Source organism: Astatotilapia calliptera, chromosome 20 (assembly GCF_964374335.1).
Source record: "Astatotilapia calliptera chromosome 20, fAstCal68.1, whole genome shotgun sequence".
NCBI classification, from domain to species: domain Eukaryota; kingdom Metazoa; phylum Chordata; class Actinopteri; order Cichliformes; family Cichlidae; genus Astatotilapia; species Astatotilapia calliptera.
In genome coordinates, this window is record NC_137441.1 from 33,255,757 (window position 1) to 33,271,106 (window position 15,350).

The 15,350-nt window shown below is 45.3% G+C and overlaps 1 protein-coding gene across 4 annotated transcripts in view; it reads right to left on the reverse strand.

Moving 5' to 3' along the window:
- rerea (arginine-glutamic acid dipeptide (RE) repeats a) overlaps window positions 1-15,350 on the reverse strand; it is a 130,529-nt gene that overhangs the window by 59,723 nt on the left and 55,456 nt on the right. For all 4 annotated transcript variants that reach the window (XM_026153750.2, XM_080295448.1, XM_026153755.2 and 1 more), the window contains 2 exons: window positions 11,098-11,608; window positions 3,433-3,503 (listed from right to left, as the gene is read on the reverse strand). In XM_026153750.2, coding sequence (XP_026009535.2) covers window positions 3,433-3,503; window positions 11,098-11,464 — 438 coding nt within the window. In that variant the 5' untranslated portion in view covers window positions 11,465-11,608. The remainder of the gene's footprint in view (window positions 1-3,432; window positions 3,504-11,097; window positions 11,609-15,350) is intronic.

Here is a 15,350-nt window from a genome sequence, read left to right on the forward strand (position 1 = left end):
ATCTCCGTATCTTGGCAGACATGTTAGGAGGGAGGGAGGAGGTGGAACTCTATATGGATGGATCAATGTGTCACAGGGGTTGCAGTGGGCACCAAAGCTGCCACTGTTGACTAAACGAGTCAGGCAAAAATGATTGCCCTCCAAGTCCACAATGACCCTAAAAGTGACGCAGAATTGATTTTTTTTTTGCATGTGTTATTGTTGAATGGACATCTTGGTGTTTGTGTATGCGTGTGGAAAAGGGGTAGATGACATATATGTAATGAGAACAGGCTCAGAATCACCTCGACGTGGAGAAAACGCCAAGTGAGAAAAAGATAAGAAATACATAAACAGAGAGGCCGGCTTCAATCCTTGTTCTTTGCGTGCAGGAGAGATTGATGGCTGCATTCAGGATTTCTACACCCCACTAATTGGATTCACAGGTCATTAGATAAAGTACACAACTGAGACTGTTATGGCCTAAAGACTGAGGAAGGCAAGTGAGAGTTGGGGAAAAAGGAGAAAGGTACGAGAAGGGCAATATTGATGAGGTTGTTTGGTTCAGGACCAATAAAATTTCTTCCCCTTTCTGCTGTGTCTCCAAAGCCCTGTTCCACCACGCAGAGGTGGGGTGGAGTGATCGATAATTTGTGCAGCAAGAAAAGGTGGTGGTGGTGGAGGGGGTTGGAGGAAGAAGGAGGGAGGGAGGTTAGAGAGGAGATGGGAAATAAAGAGAAGCAGTTGATGTTATACGACTCATGTTGCCTGTTGTCTCTTCCTTTCAATATATCGTGGCAGGGAGAGGAAATGAGATTAGCCTGACCATTATGTTCTGCAAAAGAGCCGAATGAGTGAAGGAGCATTTTATTCTCCCAAAAGCACAAGGCCTCTGTGCCCCAGTTTTGAGCGCAGGGTGACGGGGGTAGAATCGAGGTTGGCTCAGCTAGATGGTAGTTTATACAAACGTGCAATTACAACCTAAATCAGCCATCATCCTAAAAGAGGATTGTGTGCTAGACTACCAAACAGAGATTACGAGTTTTCAATGTAGCCTGGCTTTTTTTTTTTCTTTTGTGTGTGTGTGTGTGTGTGTGTGTGTGTGTGTGTGTGTGTGTGTGTGTGTGTGTGTGTGTGTGTGTGTGTGTGTGTGTGTGATTTGTAGTTCAGTGACAAAGTGAGCTCACTGAAAAATGCTGTACGTGTTTAGAGAGCCAGCGGGGGCTTGTTGTCTTAACATAGGAGGACAAGGGTACAGTCTGCTCAAACACATACAGAATGCAGATGGCTGTTCATTAATTACAGACGGACTGGGGGAGGGAGTAACAGAGAGACAGAGACAGACACAGAGGGAGACAGAGAGACAGAGAGAGAGGTCAGCTAATGTAGCTAGCATTCTGCCTCTCTCCCTGGACAATTACCTCTGCCTGCCCCAGACCTCTTCTGGCGCTCTTAATCAAGGTGCAAGTGCGTGGGTGTTCGTGCGAGTGTGTGTGCATGCGTTCATAAGAAAAGGTTCCTGCCATCCTCAGCAGTCTCTGAAAGCAATCCGATTAAAGCCTCGCTGCTGTGGGGCCTAGCTGCAAGGCCTGCAGCTCACCTTGAAAAACCTTCTACACTCAGCTTCCCATTGAGCACAAAAGCATTTGCAAGTGTGTGTAATTATCCTAAAAGACAATGATCACTTTACTAGAATTCATATATTCTCAATAAACAATCCATAAACGTGTAGATAAACAAGTAATTGGTCCACATGTAGCGGTTAAGAGGGGCTACTGTAGTCTTCATGCCTTGCCCCTCACAGCATCCACCAGTGTGTGTTTGTGTGTCTGTGTGTGTGAATTTTAGGCAAGGCTTAGGCATAGAAATAAGCGTTTGTATGAATGTGTGTGAATGGAAAGCACTTTAGCACTTTGGCTGCTCAAATTGAACAGAAAGGTGGTATATGAGTACAGTATGTTTACCTAACTTAATAGACATCTGTGCATTTTCTTGTTATTTTTGGCCAGTTTTACAAATAAACATGTATTTAAGCTTCAGTGAATTAGCTGTGACTGTGAAAGACAGGTGACCTGTCTAGAATCCACCCCACCTAAAACTGAAAAAGTGCGAAATTAAGCACAAAATGTTTATCTATATTACTTTAGAATCTCAATTCTGGTTTCCTTCGGTGGATGTTAGGCCACACACACACCCTCACCACTCCCCTGTCTCATAAAGCACCAAGTATGGCCTCTGACTCTAACAGCCATTCCTTTGGCCCAACCCTCCCCTCCCAAAGTCTTCTGTGCTCTGCTTAGACAACCAATCTCCTGAAAAACAGGTAATACTTGGGAGGCTTTGCCGTGGCTTCAAAAGGCAACACAAACCCATTCATTACAAATTCCAAGAGTCTTTTCCCAATAAACAGTGGTCACATTACTGCAAACCTGGACCGAAATGAGTTCCGCTTTTTTGTTCGCAGCAGTCGAATGCCACGCAAAAGACCAATTAAAAACATTCAAATTCAGTTTCATAATGAATTTCAAGCTTCAGTGAAATATTTCCATTTGAAGGTTGGCCCGAAAATAGAAAACAATCTTCTGGGTGCATCGGCCTTTAGGAAAGATCCAGCATGGGGTAAGCCACTGGTGCCATTAGTGTAAAAAGACACAGTGTGGCAATAAGACAATCCAGGATTTTACATCAAATTACAAATTACTTAAAAAAAGATAATCTGCACCCAGTCGTGAAACTCCTTCTAAAACTGTGCAGTGTGTCATTAAAGGCAATTACCATATAGCAAACTAACTGAAGCTCTCAAACCATAATACTGTGCCCTTTATTTTATTATTTGCATAGACAAAAACAAATCTATTACGGATGAACTCAACTTCCTCTTCTGGAGAAGGCAGTGTGAGTATGTGTGTGTGGCTGTGATGAATTTTAAGTGTCCTGTTGCGCAGAAAACAAGCACCGTCTCACTAAAGTGACCGAGCCTGATGAATCAGCTATTCTCATCAGCAAATTAAAAACTAATTTCTTTCTTTATTCAGCAAAAGAGGCAATTTGGCCACATTAGGTCGTAAAAAAGGGAAAAAAAAAATCAATTGAAAAGCGGTGAAGGTCTCCTTCGTTAAATCAATTAACCACATCGACTAACATCTATATTTCCATTACAGGCATTATTACACTGCCAGTGGACTGCAAAGGTTAGTGGTGTTTAAGATTCGCTGAAGGATTTTTATTTGCCAGTACAAAAAAAAAAACCCCCAAACTGATGATATAATCCATCAGCACTTCAGTATGATCTGTTATGTAAATTTAATCAGCTTTGCCCCGATTTCCTTTGGAATTTCTTCTCAACAATAGTATGCTTTCCCTTGTATGCCATGTATGGATGGGTTGGTGTGAGGAAATGAGGACATGAAATAGGCTGATAGGAAGTGGAACAATAAAAAGAAATCTACTCACCAGCTTGAAATCCTGAATGCTACAAATGAAGTAGGGAGTGTTGGGCCGCTGACTCTCAATGTACACACAATCTGCAAGTGAGAAAAAAAAAAACAGGAGATGTTCACACTTCTCAAAGCTTTCATGCTTTTAAGCAGCCAGACTCAGTAATATATTATTTTGTGTGCTGTTACCTCTGCTGAAAAGACATTTTTTTCCTCCTTGAGTCAAATTCAATTGGAATGCGAGTAATAGGATTAAGGACTTTTGGAGCGCTACAAGGTTGCCTTTCCAAAGCAAACATTACGCCCCAGGGGAATTATGTTATTGTTCCACTCCATTTATACACCAGTGAGCAATACTAGCTTTAACCCCATCCCACCTCTCAAGTCTTCACTGTGACTTGTTTTTTACTAAAATGACAACTACAGCCAACAGTTAGCTCTGGGTTACTCTGAGAGAAACAAACCAATTAAAAAAAAGTGTGTGTGTGAGAGAGAGGAGCTGGGCCGGCTGGCTGCGTGGCTAAATTGAATGTGACTGGTGGTATGGCCAGGTCATGAACTCTCATCTCCTTAACAAAAACATTCACGCTGCAGAGGACAAAAAACACACAGCCACTTCTGTTAGGAAGGAGAAAAAAAAGGAGGAGGTGGTGGTGTTGGGGGACACAGCTAATGGTTACTGCTCACCCCGCCACAGTACTTTCCAGAAACAGCCAGGTTTTTAAATGATTATTGAGAGAGAGCGAGAGATGTGAATTCACAAAAGTCAAATTAGCATAACAGTCACCTTTGGCTCTTAACTGCAACACAAAACCAGGAGTGTGATCAAACTGAGTGTAAAATGATTTATTTTGGTGTAAAACAGGAGTTTATACCAGGCAGAGCAATCAAAAGCCATTCACTTAATTGATTGAGAAACAGATCGCACACACGCGGAAGCAGTGTGACAAAAGCTACTTGAATGCTCCCAGGGTCGGTGCTCCTACCAATTGGAGCAGCGAGGAGAGGAAAAGTGTAACGCTTCTGCTGCCATTAACTCGCATGCACACACACAGCCATGAAGGAGGGCGATATCTCGCAGCTCTGTGAGCTTTGACTCATGGGGGGGAAAAAAAGAAAAGAAAGAAAGAGAGAACGCCACCATCGACAACATTTACACTGACAACACAAATGGCTGGCGCTCGTCTCGCTGAAACACCTGCTGAGCTGCTCCTCACAGAAGTATTACGCCACACTTTTCCCTAACAAAAGATCGCGTAGCCGCCTTCTCTCAGCGACCGACGCTGCCATCATCTGTTATTTATTTGTGTCAACAGAGTTATCGATCGGGCTGTGGTTTATCTTACCGCTTGCAGAGGAACAGAGAGGTGGCAAAAGACATTAAATGACTCTGACACCCAAGACACCATTTGTAGAGGGGGGCTGCTGTGTACATGTGCGCCTGTGACATCATGGGCTTTGTTTTTTGAAAAGCTATGTGTGCGCGCGTGTGTGTTTGTGTATGTAACCTCGGGGTGGGCTTGTTATCTGCTGGAGGCTGAATGAGCTGTTCTAAAAGGGGGAAGTGGGTGTGTGTGTGTGTGTGGGGGGGGGGGGGGTATTATCGCCCTTGCTGGCTCTGAGTGACGCATTATATCTCTCTCACTACTGCCCTCTTCATGCTTCTCCACCACCACCCGCCCCCCTCCTCTACACCATCCCTGGAAGTCATTTACAAGATAACATGAATGAAAATATCCATCAGTGCTATTGTGTGATCTGTGAACAACACACTGTGTGTGTGTGTGTCTGTGTGTGTGTAGAGGAAGAGACAGAGAGAAACGGGTAGAGGAGGAGGTGGAGGAGGGAGGATCAGGATGGAGGGAGTGGGGGGAGGGCAGAGAACAAAAGAGACTAATCTGAATGAGATGACATGTTTCGGAGGAGTCAAATCGGGGGAATTAGGGTTTAGTGTCCCTTCACCTCGGCAGCACATTCATTTAGAGAGGCCAGATCTCCGAGTCTGCACCCCAGAGTGCATCAACAGGCACAAAGAACAGACAGCAAGAGTGAAAAAGATAGGTGGAGGGCAAAAAAAAAAAAGAGTGAGAGAGAGAGAGAGAGAGACGGGGATCTAGTTTAATCATTCACAGACAGCAAGCGAGTCTATTCTTCGAGCGTCAAAAGCACATTCTGAATTCATCCTGGGTACTAAAAGTCTACCACCTCAAGGGCATTTCTCTGAAATTGACTCGAACACGAATCTCAATGAATGTGAAAGTTAAATCCAAGTTAACGCTTCAGACTCTGTCATCTGAACAAAAAGGAGGAGGCGACGGAGCTCGGGGAGGTTTGGGTGGGTGAGTGGGGGGTTAGGCGGGGAGGAAGGCTGAACCGGGCCAAGCGGTTCCTCCGGGGGTCTGCCTGGTTTGGTTAAACGTTCCTGCCATTTTGTGCATTTGGAAATGGGTCTCCTCGCTCAAGTGGAGAAGTAGAAAGGGGAGGGGGCGAGGTATTTAACAGAGGCGGGGGTCCATGTGGGGGATGGGCTTTTTTTTTTTAGGGTTATAGTGTGTTCTGGCGAATGGATGCAGGCTTCACAGGAGGCAGGAGAGCCACGGCGGTGCTTTTTTTTTTTTTTTTTGCACATGAGCGCTCAATCATTCAAAAACCATACGTTTACGCCTTTCTGCTTGGAATCCACTGCTGACTGCAACGCCGAGAGAGACGGAGCGCGAGCTTGATACTTCGACAAAGGGAGATAATCAAGAAGTAACAGAGTGCAGTTCACCGAAACCTGATCCTGGTGGCGGCTGTTTCTCCGTTTAAACTGTACCTGCTGAGTTCAAGCGGCTGAATTTTCACTGTTACAACCTCACAACACACACAAACACACACTCAGTCTTTTTTTTTCTCAGCTGTACTTCATTGTTCAGCCAGCCATTCTCTCATGGCTGCCAAGCATGTCTAATCTAAAACACACCTAGCCTCAGCAAAGGAGGCATGTCCTATTCTCTTCTCCGTATCAAGCAAATAAAATGCTGTTTAATTTGCTGCAGCATTCCAGCAGAGGAGGGGAGGTGGGGGTGGGTAGGAGGTGGAGTTCTTAGATAATATCTGCTTGGATTTCTTTTATGAGCCAGCAACAATGGAAAGGTCACATTGTGAACACAGCCATGTATGCCAGTGTTTTGTAAACAGTGGTAAGGGGAGGAAGGGGGGGGTGCATATTTTAGGAAGCAAGACGGGCTTATTAAATCAAAAAGGGACTGTTTGTTTAAGCCGTGCTTGCAGGTGGTGAGTGATAACCAAGAGGCAGGACGCACCTGCGTTGTCAGAAGTGGTGCTCGGCTCAAACGGGCAATGAAGATGTGTGCGGCTTTAGCAAAGCTAGCAACAACGACAGCAACAACCCCACCCCCAACAATATTCTTTGAACCTACTGATCTTAAAATTAAACACACAACATGAAATACTGAAAGTACAGAGCTGTGAGACGAAATATAGATAGAAGAAAGATAAGAGTGGTGCAACTAGTGATTCACCGCAGCTCTCTTGAGCAAGACCAGCTGATGACCAAGGCCACTTCCTGCTGGGCTAGTCTCAGCGGGGTGCGCAACAGGCAGTCGAGCCCTGAAGGTAAACAGACACTTGATTCTTCCCCAACTTTCCTTCCTCTCGTCTCAACAACCAGCCCAACAAGTCTCCCTTCTTCTCACTGGAAAAGCAGTGGGAAATACCTGGCAAGCGATACCATCAGCTCTCTACAATAGGGCAGGCCTACAGCTGACTGAGCTCCTAGGGGAGAACAGAAGCTCTTTGACAACACCACCCCCCCCCCCACCCCTCTCCTTTCCCTCTCGGCTAGCCCACGCTTTCTCATTTAGCAGTCGGCAGGTGGTTGGATTTCACTAAAAAGCCCTTTTCCCAGAGTCTCTAGCGTGGGGAGAGATGGGAGAGCGGAGAGGGCCCTTTTAAAAATAGATCTGTTCAGTTAACGACAGGCTACAGATTCACACTGCTATGTTTCAATATGAAATGACTCCAAGGGCTTGTCCCCTATGTTAGCTTGAATGGAAACTGCAAACTGATCGACAGCTAGCTGTGGTAGCGGATGGGTTGTGCTGCCTTTTCTGTACTACACTGGCTGTCTTGGCTCTAAAAAACTAGTCCAACATTCACAGATTCACAACTTCCTGGTTTCCCAATAAGATTCATACTGACAACAATTTAGACATGTAATGATCAGTGTGGGTAGTTCTATTTTGGATAGTAACTTTGCACAATCAAAGCTAAAACAGGTTGATGGTAATGAGTGTATATTTGAAAAGGATAGCTGAAGCCCTTATAAACATAAAGAACATGGCAAGTTTGTGGGACAACCAACAGTTGTTCTAAAGTTTGAACAACTGTTGGTTGTAGTTGGTTGAATTTGTGCATTACAGAGATACAGCAAGACTCACAAACACACATGTAAGCATATGACCCCAGGGTTCTGTGGTGACTGCAGCAAGGAGTGCCAGTTGCCCACATCAACAAATCCTTCAACACACACAGTGTGTTTCTCAGTCTAGCCTCAATCTTTCTGCATATATGATTCACCTTCTACACAAATCTACACTTGCCAAGAAAAAAAATGACTAAAATGAATCAAGTGTTTCTGCTGCAGTAGCCATGTTGTGTGACATACAGTGAGGGAGAAGGACAAGGAGGAGGGGGGATGGTTTCCATTAGCTCCACTGTATGGTGTGTGTCTGCCAGAGATAGGAACCATGTTTCCAACTGTTAAAAGTATGCCTTTTTATGTGACAGGGTGTGTATGTATGTTTTTCAGTACACAAATGCTGGTTATCAGCATTCTATGTATGTGTGCGCACTGTTTCTATGCTTCTAGGGTGTCTTCTATTGATCCACCACAGCAGTGTGTATAATCTCTAGAGAGAGGATCTATAATCTAGGGTGGGGATGTGGATGAATGTAGAGAACAGGCTTTGGAGGTGTCTGGCTGGGCCCGGGGAAGTGGTGCGAGCTCAGCCACAGGGTACAGATCGATTTGGCATGTCTGCTCGAGCTAGCTGTTCACCCCAGCAGCCGATCATACAAATGGCCCGGGACACAGTCCCCTGGACACCACCAGGCAAACTCCTCCATTCCTTTTACAACAGCAGCAAAGCTAGAGTTAGCTGCAGGCCCACCTACTGGCCGATTGCACTTCCCCATCCAATCGATGTGCGCTAAGCTGCCTGAACCCATCTTCAAGGGATAGAAAGGCTAAGCAGAGAGATTGGAGGGTGGCTGAGGACCAGGAGTAGGGAGATGGTTTCAATACTAGCTTAACTGTTCTTTTTTATGTGATAACACAGGCCTGTATGTTTCTAAATCTCCCCTGTGACAAAAGCAATCAAAACGGCATTTTGGTTCACGATTTCTTTCGCTTTCTGCGCTGTTCTCCATCACATTCTTCCCCTCCCCACATCTGGGGTGGCGTAAATCCCTCTTGGAGGGTGGTCAGTTTTACATATTGTGTGTCACTAGCCGGCTATAAAGGGATTTAACATTTAGTAAAGCATAATCCATTGCAGGCTTTGTGCCTGCCTAAGCTGCACACATCAAATCTGATTGCAAGAAGGCTGCTACCAATGACCAAGCTGTAGGAAACAAGCACTCTCACACACACACGCACAAGCGAGCACACACGCGCGTGCACAAACACGACTTGTCACTTGAACAATAAGCAGAGGAGACAGCAGGAAGTCGGCTGCTGAGGTGGAGGATCTTCCATGTTGACAACAGGAGGTAAATTACAAACGAGTGTACCGACGCTGGGGCTGTCACTACCCTATCGTGGCTCATTCCTAATCTAAACCAATCTTAACAGCTTCAGTCTACATGACGCGAGGAGGCTGTGACATTCAGGCCACTCCACAAATGTCAAACTAATAGAAGGAGAGGACAGGAAACGTAAATATTCCACATCAACCAGACCCTGTCCGTGCTGTTCGCTCGGTTGTGGAAATATAAATATTCGGAGGAGCTAATCCACTGAGACGGTCGACTCTGTTTATATGCCTTTTGAATGTTTCATTGATATAACTGACTGCTTCTGTTTTTGTTTTCTCACCCCTTTCCCCCAGCCCGCCCCCTACCTCGCATGGTCGACTATGAGACCCAGCGTCGGTGCTCTCTCTATTAAACATGAAATGCCAAGTAAAAAAGGCTTCAGTGGAGACCTCCGCAGAGTGATAGAGACAGAAATAGTGTGAGCAACAACAAGGCTTGATTCAGTGTGACTGCTTGCTTGACGACTTCCACTGATACCAGCGCAGAGATAATTTAGCTGACCGGATTACGCAGCTAGGCTGAAAGCGCAGGTCTGGCTGTTTCACTGCACCTACTGGAATTCATCTGTTTAGTAGATGAAATAGAATAAAAGGAGGCCTGAGGATGATTCTGGACGTGTGGTTTGGGTAGACTGTTGAAGAAGACAGCCTAACACAGTCGCTGTAACTTCTTACATCTTCCCATTAAATACCCGAGCAGAGTGGGCCACTCCCCTCCCTCAGTACTTGACCTTTTGCAAGCTCCCAGAGAAATATAAAAGCATGAAGGCAATGATTTAGGTGCAAGGCAAGATAACAGTGAGCGGTGTAAAAGACACAGCTAGTTAGCCTGGCTTCTTTCCGTCACTCAGTGCTGACATTTCCGCCTCTAATACAACTAATTTAAACAGCAAGTAAAAGATGGGCTGTGTTTACAGCCACGAAAAAGGTCGCTTCTCTTTTTATCCTCGTTTATTCGACATATTCAAGACATACCGCCGTAGCTCGGGAAAAAAAATCCTCTCCCAGAAAGTAGAGTACCTTTTGGCCCCAGAGGAGATAGCATATTTTCAGTGAGTCAGACAGCGCTGGAATGAAATCATTATCATGGCTGTCTCTATCGTATCATCTATTGAAGCACCACTTTGCTTTATTGACTAAGCTCAAGACAAAGCTCAGAGTGGGTCAACTTGGAATTGATTGTATGATGCATTGGCCTCTAGCCTGAAGGAGTACTTCTGCTGCTGGAGAACTGCAACTTTGGAGAATCTGCAATTCCTCAGCAGCTTATGGCAGCAGAGGTGACAAGAATCAATCACTGATAAATCAATGTCAGTTTTTCCCCTATGCCTAAAATAAACTTAGTCTAAAGAAAGTGGCTTATGTTAAAAAGTGCAAGTGACGCTGAAGCTAAGCTATGCAAAAACATGCACAGGCTTTCCTAAAACCCGTCATGATGGGGCACTGGCTCTAACAGAGGATGCTTTTGTATTAGAGCATGATCTCCAACTGTGCATGCTCAAAGGGAACTGTAACACTGACAACGCCATGAGGTTACTGTTGTAAAATGTAAAGTGATGCTGCATAACGAATATTAAACTGAATTGTTCAGGACATTTATGGGCATCACAGAGGGGTCCTTTTGTTCATTCACACTTGAGCTTGCTTAACCACCACTGCTTTCTCGCTTTTCTCACTTCTTGATTCAGGGAAGAAGAGCCAAATTTTAATGGTGTGTTTGCAAACAGCATCTGACAAATCCAGTGAAGTATGCTTTCGAAAATGTGGGCTTATGACCTGGGAAAGTTTAATCATTTAGTAGCCAAGCTGATGAATGCAGCCCACCGGCTCACACAACTAGATTAAGGGTTCCTGGGACTTACCTCCGGGTCTGTAAACAACATCATCTTCTGTAATGAAGGATGTGATTTCGCCGTTCTCTGTGCGCTCGTAGCGTGATTTCTTCTTAGGCATCTTCTTTTTGCCCTTCTTGCCAGCCTCCTCGGCCGTGCCGCTGCCTCCGCCGGTGCTCCCGTTGTCGTTGTCCTCGTCATCGCTGTGCTCGCTCTCTGCATAGTTCTTGGCCCCACCCTCCAGCGTACAGCTGCGTCTGGGCCGAGAGCTTTCGCTTTCACGGTCGCCCCGGTCCCCATCCTGCCGGCGGGACTTGCCGGCCTCTCTTTTGTCCCGGTCCCTGTCTCTGTCCCTGTCCCGCTCTTTCTCCCGTTCCTTTTCTTTATCGGCCGTCATGATCCGCCACGTGCCTTCCTCAGTCCTCTCACGGCTGGGCCTCCGTGAAAGGTAGACTGTGAGCCTGGGCTTCAGTCTTCTGAATTTACCAGTCAAATCCAGGGAAAATTTGGCCACTCCAACAACCCCAGTGTTTCAGAAAAGCTGTGGAGAAAAGAAGAAGCGCAATTAACTCGGATCAATAACCACCATTTTTACAAAATACAAACAACATTAAAAGTGTTGTTCAATACTGGATGACACCTTTTTTGGGGGTAAGAAACGCAACATTAGTTCTTGGAGATTAGGCTGCTCTGCCGACTCTTCTCAGCATCACAGTAATTGCTGGCATTCTCCTCCACAGCCAAGTATGCTCCGGAGAGCACAGAGCAGCTTTATGAAAGAACAAAACCTTCGAGCTTCCTGCTCTAACATATTTCCACGCTTTCAGAAAGGTGCTAAAACAGATTTATTAAAGGGTAAAAGAGAACAACAGGAAGACAAGCGCCGCGGCTAGAGTATTTGTAACACAATGAGCTAAAGGGAAGTCATAACTGAATAAGGTAGTAAAGAAGCTGCTGCCAGCCAACAGAATTCCTCTGAGATAATATGCTATGAGGGTTCTTTTTTTTTTCTTTTGGCAGAAGTTGCTGTTTGTAGTTTATAAGGCCACGGGAAAGCTGCAGCATAAAGCTCAATGACAGAGTTAACAGGCTGGCTTCTCTGCAGACCGTTTCTGTTGACACCAGGCTCAATTCTGCTGGCTTACTGGACTCCTCCCTCACCCCAGCCCTCTGCCCTGGCTGACAGTCACCGCTGCGTTAATGTGAAGCGACAGCTCTGGAGGGAAGGATACAGCAATCCACTGGGTAAGGAAAGGCAGAGGATCGAGGCAGAGTCACTCATTCGCCATGCCTGGTGCTCAGCCACTTGCAGCTATCTTTGTCCAGCCACCACTTTCCCCACGTCATAATAAAAAAATCCTCCATAAACAGCAAAGTGCGCAAAGCTGAAGCAGCACGCTGTCTGCACCACACAGCCTCTGCACACAGCGCCTACAAAGGAAGGAGGCTACTCATTTAAAGCCAGTGTTTGCCCCCCCTCTACTACCCCCCACTGCAACAAATTAACTAGAAATAGTTATTACAGCCCCCAGAGGGATCAGACCAGGCAATCAGCACTCGCTATACCATGGTCATGATGACCGGATGGAAGCCGAAGAGTGAAAAATGAGGGAGGGATACAGATTCAGGCAGGTGAAGCAACGAAGGCTTTGAGTTAGAATTTATAAAGCATATCTGGAAGTGGACGAGTGCTTATTGACAGAGCCAGAAAGAACGTGAGGTGAAGAATAGAAGCAAAGCAAAAGGTGAAAGAAAGGCTTTTGGCGCACGCACACACACACACACACACACACACACACACACACACACACACACACACACACACACACACACACACACACACACACACACACACACACACACACACACACACACTTACAATGAAGAACATTTGACAACGGCAGTCCTCAGCAGCGGGTGCTGTCATCTCGCGAGCAGACACCAACTGACAGGGCAGCTGCTCTTGTCGTCGGCTTCAACACAAACACCGGGCCTGATTAAACTGCAGCCTCGTCACAGCCCCATTAATCACCTAATGATGAGTTACCACAGCGACCACTGGGCTGCTGGCGCACACATTAGCAGACGCAGAAGACACGAGGGCTCTGAAGAGTTCCAACGGGCATGTGCATGCAAGGACACACAGCCAATGTAACATACCCGAGATGGTGTGTCAAAATACAGATCACACACACACACACACCTTTTCTCCTGTGTCTATATCCGGCAGCGTGTTTTGGAGGTGTGAGGTACACGAAAACATTAATGAAGGTAGTATTTGATAGCACAGCTCTAATCCTGAGGGCTGCCAGAATTGGCGTATGAGCTAAGAACCTCGTCTCTCCTCTAATCAGTAACATAAGCCTCTTCCACTGAAACCAGCAAGGAGACTAAACTGTTGCAAATGGAGGACTGACCCGTTCTCCTTTGAAGTCGGAGGCAGTTCTAAGCCTAGTTAGTACCTTTAACATCTAGGTGCTATTAGTTTACATCTGGATACACTCCACAGAACTGCCTCAAATTCTTTATCTCCAATTACCTTGCTTATGTTAACATAATTATACTAATTAACTCTTAAAGGGGAAAAAAACTCCCATATACACACACACATATATATATATATGTGTATATATATGTGTGTGTGTGTCTGTGTGTGTGCACATGTGTACTTTTGTCTTCACACAGACTCACTATGACATGTTTAAATGTGTTGAAACGCACCGATTAACAACATATCGTTAGCTTCATAGCATAAGTGCCTAAGTCATTGACTTAGTCCAATGACTTAGGCACTTATTCTATGAAGCTAACGATATTCAATTCTCTCTGGTCATTTTGTAGCTCACCGATTGCTTAGTTTGATGCAGATAATTGAAGTTGAGTAAATTGAGTGAGTAAAAAGCAGTTAGTCAGCTTAAAGCAGTAATGCTGTGACAATGAGAAGTCATAATGTATTGATGGCTGAGAGGGAAAAGAATGAGAAAGTGAGGAGCGAGCTGGCTCTACACCCGCTAGCAGAGAAACAGACTGCTTAGCAGAAAGCAGTGCTGACTGCCTGGCCGATGAATAAGGCTGTGAGGGGGCAGGTGAGGTTTGGAGCTATTACACATCAATCACTGGGCCAGGACCCTTTGAAAGATACCAGCTGTCTTAATGGAAAAGAGAAGGAGGGGGGGCAGTGGTAGGGTTTGGGAGGGGCGGGTGGGGGGTCCCAGCTAACGGCACCTAATCCACCATTTACATTACTGCAATGGAGTCAAGGGCTAGGAGCCAGAGGCGCCCCGCTCAAATACATTACTCTTTTCCGTGCCTGTTTAAATGAGACCTCTGGCCTGAAAAACCACACAGTTTGTGGCTCGATTAACACATCATCCCCACAATGGCCACACAGCAGGTTTCTGTTACTAAACATAGCTTTCCCCCCCAGTTCTTGGTCTCCTTGAACAGCCTTTTTTTTTTTGTTAAAAAGCCATGTTTTATTCATTCCCAACAAACCCACATTACCCAAATCCATGCTCATCACTGTAGTTTTAATCAGAACCTGTTTAAAGGGAAAAAAACCCCCAACAAAACAAGTAAATTAGCATGTTCTTCTTGAGCTCCTATACGGCATATACAGCTGTAGGATTTCTTTTTTTTAAATCCTACTAAATTTAAGTAATTGATTGTCTTCCATATAAAGTAAATGGAGAAAACATGAATTTCTACATTTAAATGTAAAAAACGGAGAGAGAAAAAGAATCTATGAACAATAATACCAACATAGTAATAGAGTCAGTTTTGGGAGAGGGACTGAAAAGTCATTCATGGCATATTCAATTGGAGAATTATGAAGTAGCAAAATGTGATTGGCAAGGATTAAGGGCCGGCTTTGCGAAGGGATTGAATGAAATACTCGCATGAATACAGATTAGAGGAGAACAATGTTAGCATGAATATACACAGGGTTATTAACAATGAGGGTAACTCAAATTGATCCAAATAAAGCAGCCAGATCCTGAATAGTGCAGGGATCCTAGCCATGGCGATGTTGGGCTGCAGCAGGTTTTCATCAGCTCCAATCCATTACTGAGTGCGATCTAATCTAAACTGCCATCCAAGCCCCCCTAGAAACAACATCACACAATGAAAGGCTCAGCTGGAGGCGAGGGGCAGGCCGCTTCATAAGGGATTCACTGTGGACTCTGCACCCTGCCTGCTTTGTCTTACCTGGTGCAATCATGGCTTGCTGTATTCTCTGAGGCCCTCTCTGTTTTAGTTCACATTGGCAGGGCAAAGACACT